The 12912-nt window shown below is 51.0% G+C and overlaps 1 protein-coding gene across 8 annotated transcripts in view; it reads left to right on the forward strand.

Annotated features, from left to right (window-relative positions):
- SAG (S-antigen visual arrestin) overlaps positions 1-5446 on the forward strand; it is a 38603-nt gene extending 33157 nt beyond the window's left edge. For 4 of the 8 annotated variants that reach the window (XM_044945297.1, XM_044945296.1, XM_044945299.1 and 1 more), the window contains 3 exons: positions 1494-1549; positions 4176-4191; positions 5209-5446. In XM_044945297.1, the coding sequence (XP_044801232.1) occupies positions 1494-1549; positions 4176-4191; positions 5209-5317 (181 nt within the window). In that variant the 3' untranslated portion in view covers positions 5318-5446. The other 4 variants (XM_044945300.2, XM_044945301.2, XM_044945302.2 and 1 more) reach the window with 3 other exon arrangements.
- The last annotated feature ends 7466 nt before the right edge of the window (positions 5447-12912 follow it).

A 12912-nucleotide genomic window follows, 5' to 3' on the forward strand; every position in this document is an offset into this window, starting at 1 on the left:
AGTTCAGGAACTTCCCTGGTGGTCCACCGGTTAAGACTTTGTGCTTCCAACGCAGGGGGCACAGGTTCAATCCCTGGTCGGGAAACTGAGACTCACATGCCGCTCGGTGCAACCAAAACAGAAAAAAACACCACACGATAGAGTTCAGTGGCGTCAAGGACACTCACAGAATTGCGTGACTGTCACCATTCTCTGGTCCTTGTACCCGTGCCCGTCCCAGAAGGAAGCCCCGTGCCTGTGGAGCCGTCTCTCCCACTCTCCCCACTACTTGGCAACTGCTAACCTACCTTCGCTCTGCAGATGTGCCTCATTTGGACACTGTGGATGAACGGGATCAGGCAGTTTGTCCCTCGTGACCAGCTCCCACTGGGCACGTTTGCAGTGTCCCTGTTGTCAGTGCTTCTGTCCTGTTTGTGGCTGAGATTCAGCCCATGCTGTGAGTGGACCACATTGTGTTCGTCCATTCATGGCGGGTGGACACTTGGGTTGTCTCCACCTTCGGGCCTTTGTGAATACCGATGGCAGGCTTTGAAATCAGGCACACAGAGGCAGCAGGCAAGAAGCGTCTGAGGCAGGCGCTGGCCTTACATACGCCGTCACTGACTCCTGTCGCCCCTGCTCCTGTGGAACCAGGGCAACCTCTCTCCTAGGCCCTGGCCACAGGGGGACCCACCAGGGCGCCTTATCAACAGATGAGATTTGACCAAAGCGGTGACCCAGGGTGGGAAGCAGTGGGTCCTGGGTGAAACAGGGAGTAACCCTTGTCCCCCGCCGACCCCCCAACCCCTTTCCATTCTTCCTGTGTCCAGATTTTCCTTCTGTCCCTTCCTGACTCCCTGCCCTCCTTTTTCTGTATAAATTCCAAGCCACCTAAAAGTCCTGGAATTGGCTGGACTCTGTTCATCACAAGGGACTGCTCTTCACAAGACCCAGGTCTCCAGCATTGAGGCCGATTCTTGACCTCCCCTGAGCCACCAGGGGAGCCCAGGTGGCACTAGTGGTAAAGAAATTGTCTGCCAATGCAAGAGACGTATGTTCAGTCCCCGAGTTGGGAAGATGCCCTGGAGAAGGGCATGGCAACCCACTCCAGTATTATTGCCTGGAGAATCCCATGGACAGAGGAGCCTGGAGAAGCTACAGTCCACAGGGTCTCAAAGAGTCAGACATAACTGAATTGACTTAGCATACACTATGTCCCTGGACGTCCCACTACTTAGCATGTCCCTGAAACTAATAACCAGGAGGAAGGGGGACCCCAAAATCCTGGCCGCCTCAGCCTCGTGCAAGTGGAGTTTCCGGACCACATTCCAGGGAATACATTTAAAAATTCCTTCCTGACCACTTCCTGATTTCTGGTTTGTTTTGTTTTGGACCTCGCTGAGTCGTCCTTCAGCTGAGGCCTGGGGATCTTTCTCGAAGCTCTGCACCCACAGCTCTCGGCTGTGCATTTACAACCATGTGCATTCTGACCGCTCTGCCTCCTTTGTTTCTAGTGAAGTGGCCACTGAGGTGCCGTTCCGCCTCATGCATCCTCAGCCAGAGGACCCAGGTCAGTCACGCATCGTCTTGGCTTTCTCTAGGCCTGCGCCACCCGCGGATTTCTTACTTAGCCACTGCTAGTTCTTCCTTGACCACATCTCTGGGCACAGACGGGGCCAGGAATCCGAGGTTGCTGGCCACATTCAAGTGCCCTGGGCCCTCCCAGAAACCAGGGCTCAGGGACTATGTCAGGGTGCTCGTCCAGTGGTCCAGGCGGTTTGTCCGGCTCCAGTGAGTGCCCAGAGGATGTAGCATCCTTGCTTGGATGTGGGCTATCTCGTTAGGTTTTGTTAGGAATGATTTAAAAGCAGACACTTTGCTGTAAATAGGCTTGGGTTGAGATTTAAAGAAAATTCGGGAAAAAGATAAATTTGACAGCCTGAGGCTTTCGTGTTTCATTTGAGAGCATTAATAAGAATTTAGAAAGTGAGTGTTTCTGAGAGTGGCAGTTACGATGAGAAACAGAAGTCACTACAAATGAGGGTCAGGCTGGGATCCTAATGCCTGGGCTCCTTTGAATTGTCAATCCATTGGCTCTTGTATGGATGTTAAAACCAAATGAAGCCGTGGTTGTGCAGCTCTGTGAGCAAGCTAAAAACCAGAGGGCTTTAGCTTGTAAAGCTGCGCATGTAAATAGGTGAATTGTATGACACGTGAATTGGACTTCTCCGGTGGCTCAGACAGTAAAGAATCTGCCTGCAATGCAGGAGACCCAAGCTTGATACTTGGGTCGGGAAGGTCCCTTGGAGAAGGAAATGGCAACCCACTCCAGTATTCTTGCCTGGAGAATTCCATGGACAGTGGAGCCTGGTGGGCTGTAGTCCATGGGGTCACAAAGAGTCGGACACGACTGAGCGACTAAGCACAGCACAGCTGTTTTGAAAGAGATAAATGAACCAGCAAAATTAATATGGATGCAATCTCAGAAATTCTGAGGAAGAATTCTCCACTGTGTGTTAAGGTGGCTTAGTTGGCAGGAAAGAAAAATGGACCTGTCTGGATGAGAACCCTCCAAAGTTATAGTAATTAAGAACATTTTAAGTAAAAGTGGTGTAAACAAGTGGGGTTTATTTTTCTTATATTTTATAAAAAGCCTTTCTACACTGATAATGAGACGGCATTTAAACATCAGAATGAGCCCTCATATTCATTTTGGCTTTGTCTCAAAACTATTTTGTCTCAAAGTATGTCTTCCAAATATTTTGGATTCAAATATTCAGTGTGCTTTGCCAAAAGCTTCCCTTGGGGGAAAAACACACAGCCTAACCATATTTTTTTATTATTATTATTATTCATTTATGCTTGTGTCATTAAAGCACTATTTTAAACTCTGTGAGGCTGAGATGCATTCTGGTCCCTTTCAAGGCCATTTTAAAACTATGACCGGAGTAGATGTCATCGCTGGTCACATCCTTTTCTGGCCCTGTGGACAGACTTTAGGACTTCTCTTGGGGGAAGTGGGGTTATTCCTTTCCTGGGTATGACGTCTTCATGTTCCAGTCATTATGGCCCTTATACTGAACATATTACAACATCAAGGCTAAGACAATGATCTTTCATACTGCCAGATTTCAGGGAGAAAGAACAAATTACCCCACGGACTAGGAGTTCTGATTCCCAGAGGTTTATGCGTCCCAAGTTTCATTTGCAGATGCACGCTCGTATCTTTCTCACTAGCCTGGTCCTCGACTCCCTGAGTCTAGACGAGGAGATGCTAAACAGTGGAAGCATAAACTAGAGTTAAGAAGGCCTGCCAGGGATAGAGGCCAAGTGATCTGTATGCAGTAAGTGCTAGAGAAATGCTACTGAGTTTTTACTGTCCTCTGTCTAGAGCATTCTTAGAGAATTCAGGTGTTGACTCTCTTCAAGGCTGTTGGTTGCACTTAGTGTAATTTTATGCTCAGCACCGAAGCGGGGTGTCCAGGATGGTTCTTGCCCAGTGTTGATTTTGATGCATCAGCCTCTTGGTAGGTCTCCTCACCCCTCAACAGCCGCTGGGGTGCAGGTTCAGTGTCAAGTCCCAGGACTCACCCCTAGAGAGCGGGACTTGGAAGGTGGACCTGGTGTACTTCCACCACATGGGGTGGGCCGTTAATAGCTCCCGGGGACTCTAATCTGGACAAGGTCCAAAGGGCATGTCATAGGGAGAAAGGCTTTGAAAAGAGAAGCCCAGCCTCAGAGGGGGTGAGGTTAAGCAGGGAGAGGGTCTAGAGGTGAGGTTGTGGCTGTTCCGTCTGGGGAGGTGCAGGTTGTGGAGGCAACTTTTGGAGGAAGCGATGGTTAAAAATGCAGGGAGAGGGACGTCCCTGGTGGTCCAGGGGCTAAGACTCTGTGCTCCCAATGCAGGGGGCCTGGGTTTGATCCCTGGTCAGGGAGCCAGATCCCATGTGCCGCAACTAAGACTCTGAGCAGCCAAATCAATAAATGACTATTTTAACAAAAACAACGAAAATGCAGGGAGAAAGGCCCTCCGAGGGGGACCTAGCCAAGAAGCAGGAATGACATGCAATTTTCATGAAATGCGTGTTTCCGGGCCTTTTATTGCTCCCCCTGTAAAGTGACGTAATGAAGGAAGAAGAGTTCTGCTAGCCAGGACGGATGCTAACAGATGTCTCTCCTCTCTTCCACGCTCACAGATACCGCCAAGGAAAGGTGAGCACTGCCCGGCACCATCCCCGTTCCGTGACCTCCTCCTCCGCAACCCTAGAGCGAGCCTTCACACTTGTGTGTGTTTTGTTTTTTCTTCTTCTTTTTTTTGAAATGCAAGTGCCTGACTTAGGCTTTGATTGCCGAGGCATCCACTTCAAAGAGGCATCCGCTCCAGTGATGGCTATCTTGAATAAACACATTGCCAGCCACAGGACTAGGCCGGCTCTCCCCACTGAGGCGCCTCTGTTTTAGAGATTTCGGTTGATTTCAGTAGCAGATCCTTCGAGCCACTTGTTCTTTTGTCTTGGTACGCTTTAAATTCCCCTCTCTTTGTTTTAAAACTCACCAATAAAGACTGAGCCCTCGAAATTCTAGACCCTTCCCCCCCGGCCTCGACCCCAATAAAGGCAGAGTGCCCCAGGCCCGTGCCCCTGAGCTCTCGTTATCCACGACTTTGCTGTGTGGTCCCAGGTGTGCTGTGTACCTTCCAGGTCCTGTAAGTAATAAACCTTTATTTTCTCAAAGTTTCCGGATGGTTATTGCTGAAGGGTGTCTTGCAATCCTAACAGGAACCACGAGGGCCAGGCCAGCCACAGCAGTGGTTATTGATAGGCTAAGACCTGCACAAAATAAGCACTCACCCTCTTGGGGGGGGTTCTTTCTGTAGACGCCCCACGCTCTCAACACTGGCACATGCCCTGGCTTTCCTTTTGCTCCCTACTATTAGGGCATGCACACATGTGGACACACGCACGCATGTGCACGCACGCACGCACACAGTTATCCCAAGCATGTATGTGTGCTGTGTGGGTTCCTTCATTGTTTCATATTTTTGTTTGCTAAAGCGATTTTACACGGAAAGCTAGGAGGAGGACGGCCTTGTCCCCCGTTGCATCAGTGGGAGAATCTTGACGGGTTCCTCTTGCAAAAGGAAGATCAAGGACCTTGTTTTTCCACCAGATTTCATCGCAAGCACCAAAGAACATGCCTTGATCAAAATGTTCTTTGTTTTTATTTTAGTTTTCAGGATGAAAATTTTGTTTTTGAGGAGTTTGCTCGCCAAAATCTGAAAGATGCAGGAGAATATAAGGAAGAGAAGACAGACCAGGAGGCGGCTATGGATGAGTGAAGAGGCGGCTCAGGACATGGGATGGCGGGGTCGCTAGCCGCATGGTAGCAGGGCTCCAGTTAGCCCTTTAGTGACACTGAATTCCAAAGTGTGGGTCTTCTTCACAGAAATAAAGCTTGTTCTGCCCTGGCTGTGAGTCAAGCTGACTTGTTGGGGAGGCTGAGTGAGTTAGTAACACCCAAGGGGCAGCCTGGGGTCTGGGGGTGCGGGGGCATGGGAGAGTGGGTTGGGGGCAGAAGAACCCATCAAGGTTAGAAGGCACCCTAAAACCATGTGCTCGCCCAACGGGGGGCTGGTGTGTCCTGGGCTTTCTCCAGGGCCTCTGGGGTGGGCTGTTTCGCTGGAAACTTGGGGAAGGGGGCGGCGTGGGGCAGTGTGTCTACTGACCTGAACTATCCTAGCTCCAGGGCACCCACAGGGCCTCCCTAGAGAAACAGGGCAGTGGACAAATGTGGGCAAAACCACTCTTCATCTCTGATTCAACTTTGGTGAAGAATCCTTCTGCAATGCGGGAGACCTGGGTTCGATCCCTGGGTTGGGAAGATCCCCTGGAGAAGGGAAAGGCTACCCATTCCGGTATTCTGGCCTGGAGAATTCCATGGACTATACAGTCCATGGGGTCGCAAAGAGTCGGACACGACTGGGCACCTTTTTCACTTTCACTTTCACTTCACTTTGGATCCAAGTCCTGCTTGAGCTCTGGATTGTTGGGCTGTTTCTATTGAACGCAAGCAGTGACATTCGAGTTGTCTGGTATAACGGGGGGGGGGCGGAAAGGAATGCATTGGAAGGACTCAGAGTGGCTCAGAGAACTGACTTAAAGGAAGAATCTGAGCTGCCACACCTGGGGTGGGTGGAAATCAGAGAAGCCCCATGGATCATGGCCCAGGAGCTCCGGGTCCTGCCCTCTGGGTTGGCCATTCACCCCTGGTGGCCTAGCACCAAATGCTCCTAGTCTCTGGTTCCGGTGTGCTATTCCTGGCAAGAAGACTCTGGCCCGATTTCAGCGAGGGGATCAATGCCTCGGGGCCAGCGATGGCAGAGCCTACCCCTGGGAATGGGTTGTCCTAGAAGAGGGGGTTCTCCGTGAGCCCCATGGGTTTCTTGGTTAGACTGCCTTCACTGGGTTTGGGCATTGAAGGGGTCAGGGAGAGGAAAGCTCGTGTCCAGGAGGAAAGTGAAGCTGAAGAAGGAGAAGATGTAACAGAGGTGATGCCAGGGCCCTGTCTTTCCAGAGTCCTCTTCTTGGCCCATGGTACCCCAGCCTTGGGGTCTGCTGCTGATGGCAGAGAGACTGAATGGCTCTCTTGGTGCCCACGGAGGGCCTGGGGGATGTGTTGACCTCCCGGTCCATGCCTCAAGGGGATAGGATGAAAGGGGATTGGAGCGTTCTACACAGTTTAACCCACTCACAGGAAGTGTGAGGGTGGACACTCAGGGTCAGGTCTCCAGGACCAAGAGCAGTGGCAGAGGACCAGAGCAGGAAGGCCCCACACCTGGGTTTGTTCGGAACGATTCCAGGCTGTCTGTGTCGTGGGGACTGGGATTTAGATCGGAGGCTCTCGGGAACCTAGGATGGGATCCCATACTCACAAATCAAAGTCTGAACTTGCGTGTTGGATAGGAGACCTTCCGATATTGACAGCAATGAGGAGTCATTTCTGGAGAAGAGCTAATTATAATACAGGCAGAAAACTGGGCCTTTGGCCTGTGGGTGAGCAGGGTTGAACACAACCTCCCTGTCATTTTTTTCTGCCTTGCTAAGGGAACAGCAAGCAAGCTTCCATTCCAGCCATGCCCCTGTCTCAGGACACTCAGGGTTGGAGGCACGCTCCTCAGGATCGGAGCCCTTCCGCTGCCTGCCCACCGCCGAAGCCCACAGGTCGGCTGTGGTTGGCTCCCGCCAGAGATCCTGGGCAAGACGGGGACCTGGGACTGTGCCCGGCCGGTCTGGTGAGAGGATCAGTCACTCGGTTCCTGCATTGCTCGACCCCAGGATATCCTAAGTCAGGGTGGACAGTAATAGGCCGGACCTTTGAAAGCGTGTGGGTGTGAGAGCCAGAGAGGAAGGCCAATCCCCGGAGAACAAAGGTCAGAACAGCCCTGGCCCTTCAGGTTATTTTGGTAACAAAACGCCTGACTTTCGCGTGCTGGCTAGTTTACCATCTGCGGCTGGCCACCCCCGTGAGAATTCTGGGGTGGGAGCAGGAAGTGAGCCACTGCTGCCTGACCAGGATAAGGAATCTCGCCTGGCCGAGCCTGTGCGCCAGGGATGTGTCTGCTTGGTGTGCAGACCCCTGGCATAGAGAGGCAGGATGTCCGTGTGCAGGTTGGATGGGCGGCCCAGGGCTTTCTAGGTACGTGCGGTGGGAGACACGTACCAAGTGTGTGCCAAGGAGCTGAGGGTGTTGCAGGGAGAAAGTGGTGTCTATGAACTTGGGGCAAAGTTTGCAACCTTCAACTTTGCTGGAGAAGAAGGGATCGCTGCTGTTTTTTTGGGTATCTGTACCATGCTTGGGAAGCACCAACCATGCCTCCCATTCATTAGATGAGAAAACTGCAGTTCAGAGAGGTTATGTCCCTTACCCAAGGTCACACAGCTAGTGAGAGTTGGAGTCAAGACTTAAACTCTGCGTTCCTGGAGTCGATAAGAATCAGAACTCTCCTCACAACATTTTTTTTTGTTTTGGCTGCACCACACGGCATATGAGACTTTCGCTCCCTGACCAGGGACCCAACTTGTGCCCCTGCAGTGGGAGTTTAGAGTCCCAACCACTGGACCGCCAGGCAATTCCCTTCACTCATCTTTGGATGCTGAATCTGTATATGAGAGTTTGAGGGGGAGGAAGGGGAAGATTGGCATTTATGATTCAACAAATGGCTGCCCTTAAGTTTTTTTAAGCTGAAAATATTAATATTATTGAGGTAGTTATAGATTCACAGGCAGTAGTAGGAAGCAATACAGAGGGATTCCCCGAAGGTAACATCTTGCAAAACTATAGCCGATACCATGATCAGGAAATTGACACTCACACAGTTCGTCCGTCTTTTTCATATTTCCCCCATTTTAGTTTTTACTTGCATTCATGTGTGTGTCTGTGTGTCTTTTATCGTGTGTAGATAACTTCTTTTTAGAGTGTCTGTTTTCCTATTCCTCTAAGATTTTTCACTGCTTGCCTCCCAGTCTAACCTCACGGCCCTAAGGGTCTAGTTTACTGATCCTCGGCAGGTGGGCAGGGAGGGGGCATTTGGAAAGGTGGAGGGGGCATTTGGAAAGGTACAGGGGGCAGCATTTGGTGACAGGGATCCCCCGGGGCCAGGGAAACTTTACGTCACACACAGCAAAGAAACGTCCTGCTCCAGATGTCAGTCATCACTCTAGTTCAGGGTAAAATAATTCCCATGATTTCCAGTGCACTGTTTTATCCATTCTAACGTGGAGCGGTTCTTTCTGACAGAAGGTGCACTTCTGCGCTGACAGGTCGAGAAAAGAAAGATTAGGTTGGATGTGAAGTGTGTTATTACTGCCACCTCGAACATGCCCTTAAGGTGGGGTAGACTCGGGGAGCAGCGTATTGTTAGCGGTGATTCACAGCGTGACTCACTCCATCAGGAGGCGCCCAGTGACTGCGCGCTTACAGGCACCACCTCGGGGGAGGTCTCCAAGGGAACAGCTCGGCAGCCACCCGGGAACACAAAGCCTTCTTCAATCATCAGAGAAAATATGCCAGTTATGTGCCTCTGATTGCAGAACATAACACAGTTCTTACTAAGCCTAATACTCTTTTTTAAAATATACTTTATTTTCAAATAGTTTTAGATGTGCAGAAAAGTGGTAAAGTACAGTAAGTCCCTCCACATGCTGCGTCTCCTAAATTATTAACGTCTTACACTAGGACAGTACATTGGCCACACTGAATGCATTGTGTGTGTGTGTGTGTGTGTGTGTGTGTGTTAGTTGCTCAGTCTGCCCAATTCTTTGTGAAACCATGGACTGTAGCCCACCAGGGTCCTCTGTCCATGGAATTCTCCAGGCAAGAATACTGGAGCAGGTAGCCATTCCCTGTTCTAGGGATCTTCCCCACCCAGGGATCGAAGTCAGGTCTCCTGCATTGCAAGCATATTCTTTACCATCTGAGTCACCAAGGAAGCCCTAGAATGCATCAATATTGACACATTATTATTAAGCGCAAAGTACATTCTTTATTCAGATTCCCTTAGTTTTTAACCTACTGTCCTTTTTCTGTTCCAAGATCCCACATGGCATTTGGTGGTCATGTTTCCTAAGGCTCTGAGGCTGTAACAATTTCTAGGACTTTTTCATTATTGCAAATTGACTCCTCTCCAGCCAGATTCCATCTCCCAACTCTCTCTTGAGTTCACATCTACGCCCTTGGCTTTTCACCTCTGAAATGATGGATTCTGGATCCCAGGTACCCCATGAGCATCCAAAAGGTATAGGCAACAGCACTGTCTCTTCCCCCAACAGCCCTAGGTTTTTGCACTTATGTGTCCCAGTATACGGTTATTGTCTTCCCAAGTAGTGCTAGTGGTAAAAATTAACCCACCTTCCAATGCAGGAGACTTAAGAGATACGGGTTTGATCCCTGGGTCAGAGAGATCCCCTGGAGAAGGAAACAGCAACCCACTGCACAATTCTTGCCTAGAGATTCCCAAGGACAGAGGAGCCTGGGGGGCTACAATTTATGGGGTCGCAAAGGGTTGGACATGACTGAAGCGTCTTAGCATGGCCATGTTGCAATTAATTGATATAAAATCACTAGTCTCTGTGGAGGGGAGAAGGCAATGGCAACCCACTCCAGTACTCTTGCCTGGGAAATCCCATGGATGGAGGAGCCTGGTAGGCTGCAGTCCATGGGGTCGCGGAGAGTCGGACTTGACTGAGCGACTTCACTTTCACTTTTCACTTTAATACACTGGAGAAGAAAATGGCGACCCACTCTAGTATTGTTGCCTGGAGAATCCCAGGGATGGGAGCCTGGTGGGCTGCCGTCTATGGGGTCGCACAGAGTCGGACACGACTGATGTGACTTAGTTGCAGCAGTCTCTGTGGAGAGGCAGGACAGCTTCCCCTTTGTGCCCTTATCAGTCAGCTCCTTGCTGTCATAACAAGGTACTGCAGACCTGGGAGCCTAAGCAACAGGATTTATTTTCTCAGGATTTTGGAGGCCAGAAGCCTGAGGTCAAGGTGTGGTCAGATTCTTCTGAGGCCTTTCTCCTTGCTTTGCAGATGACTTCTCTGTGTGTCTTCACGCGGTCTTCCCTCGGGCCCTGCCTGCCTCCACATTTCTTCTTACAAGGACACCAGCTGTACTGGGTTGGGGTCATCCCAATGGCCTAATTTTAACTTAACTACTTCCTTAAAAGACCCTGTCTGCACACACAGGTCCTAGGGGATTAGGGCTTCAATGTATGGCTGTTGGGGGACACAAGTCAGCCCCTAACAAGACCCTTCTCTTCTCCTTCTTTGAGCTTCAGCTTCCTAGGAGGCCTAGCCCTAGAGGGTCAAGGACTTGGAATCACATGGTCCAAGTGAAGTTCTGCCTCTCTTGCCTTCCTTAGGAGAGGCGTCTGAACCTCAGGTCTTCATTTCTAGAACGAGACCATCAAGCTTGCTCTGGGGGACTCGTGTGCAGATTAGAATTGCTGGTCAAGTGTTTGGCATGTGCCTGGTGGCTCGTCGATGGGACTCGTGCACTCCTGCATTGGCAAACTTTCTGGCACCAAGGAAATGTTCTATCTTGTGCGGCCCTGGGTGGTAGCAGCTAAACTGCATTTACCTACTGAGCAGTTGAAATGTGGCCACTGTGGCTGAGAAACTGAAGATTAATTTTAATTAACTGAAATAGAATTGGAAGTAGCCCCGTGTGGGTAGTGGGTACAGCAGTAGGCAGTGTAACCGTGGGCCAGGGGCCCCCAGCCTGTCCCCAGAGAGTTCCTGCATCAGGCCGTGCCAGGCCCTGTCCTGGCTGTGAATCCATTCCCCTGGCCATGTCCCCCTACCAGATGTATTTTGTGGCCCCCAAGCGTGGTGGGTCTCCTGTATTTTGCCTCTGGAAAGCAACACCTCGTGCAGTGGGGGCCAGAGCATGCTGACCAGCAGGAAGGACAGGAGCCACTGTGTCCCTAGTAGCAGCCCTTTGAAAGGGCAAGGGGACAATTGTGTAGCTCCACAGTACCGCAAGGACACGACTCAGCAGCTGAACGACAACAGTACCTCAGAATGTACTGCATTTGGAGGTAGGGTCTTTAAAGGGGATTTGTCCCTCTGTTCAGTTCAGTTGCTCAGTCATGTCTGACTCTTTTCCACTCCATGGACTGCAGCACGCCAGGCTTCCCTGTCCATCACCAACTCCCGGAGCCTACTCAAACTCATGTCCATTGCTTCAGTGATGCCATCCAACCATCTCATCCTCTGTCGTTCCCTTCTCCTCCCGCCCTCAATCTTTCCCAGCATCAGCTTGTCTCTTTGAGGTGGCACCAAATCCTTCTCCACCTGGATGTGCCAAAGGGTGGCAAGACCTCAGCTGATGTCACCTCCTCCAGCTTCACTCCCACCCACCCACCATCAGCAGTCTTAGCTGGGAAGGAGGTGGCGGTGGTGATGGTGGTGCTGAGTCATGTCAGACTCTTTGCGACCCCTGCAGCCCACCAGGCTCCTCCGTCCATGGGGTTTCCCAGGCAAGAATCCGGGAGTGGGTTGCCATTTCCTCCTCCAGGGGATCTTCCCCACCCAGGGATGGAACCCTTGTCTCCTGCATTGGCAGGGAGATTCTTTACCACTCTGCCACTTGGGAAGCCCTGCTGGGAAGGAGGGGCTTATCCTAAATTGCCTCTGCCTCCCTCCTAGCAATCACTCTGCGCCGAGTCCATTTCTCTCTCTCCACAGCGTCTCTCAAAAATCCGGGGCAGCCATCTGATCTATTACTTCAAAGCCTGGATCATAGACCCTCAGCTTTGTGACCTAGTCCCTGCCCAGGGTTCAGATGGCTCAAGGGCTTCCAGTTTCCCTCAGTTCAGTTCACTCGCTCAGTCGTGTCCAACTCTTTAAGACCCCATGGACTGCAGCACACCAGGCTTCCCTGTCCATCACCAACTCCCGTAGTTTACCCAAACTCATGTCCATCGAGTCCGTGATGCCATCCAACCATCTCATCCTCTGTGGTCCCCTTCTCCTCCCACCCTCAATCCCTCCCAGAATCAGGGTCTTTTCAGGTCTCAACTTAAAAAGCCCAAGGCCCTTATCAGGTGAACAAAGCCGGGTCTGACCTGTAGGCCCCCAGGCTCATCTCTTCGTGTTTTCTTTCCTTTAGGCTACAGTGTCCCTTTTCCCTAGAATGTGTTCTTTCTTGCCCACAGGCCATTGCATCATCTCATCTCTTGGCCCCCTCCCCCACCCCACCCGACCCGAACAGGGTTCTCCAGTCAGGGATAACCCCTGCTCATATTTTCCGTCTCACGTTAAACATTTCTGCAGGAAGCCTTCTCAGATGGAACCGTGTATCTGTGTTCCGGTATCCCAGAGGCCCGTGCTAGTATTTTCTTCCTGGCATTCGTGTATACATACACGCATC

Source organism: Bubalus bubalis, chromosome 6, assembly GCF_019923935.1.
Source record: "Bubalus bubalis isolate 160015118507 breed Murrah chromosome 6, NDDB_SH_1, whole genome shotgun sequence".
Taxonomy (NCBI): domain Eukaryota; kingdom Metazoa; phylum Chordata; class Mammalia; order Artiodactyla; family Bovidae; genus Bubalus; species Bubalus bubalis.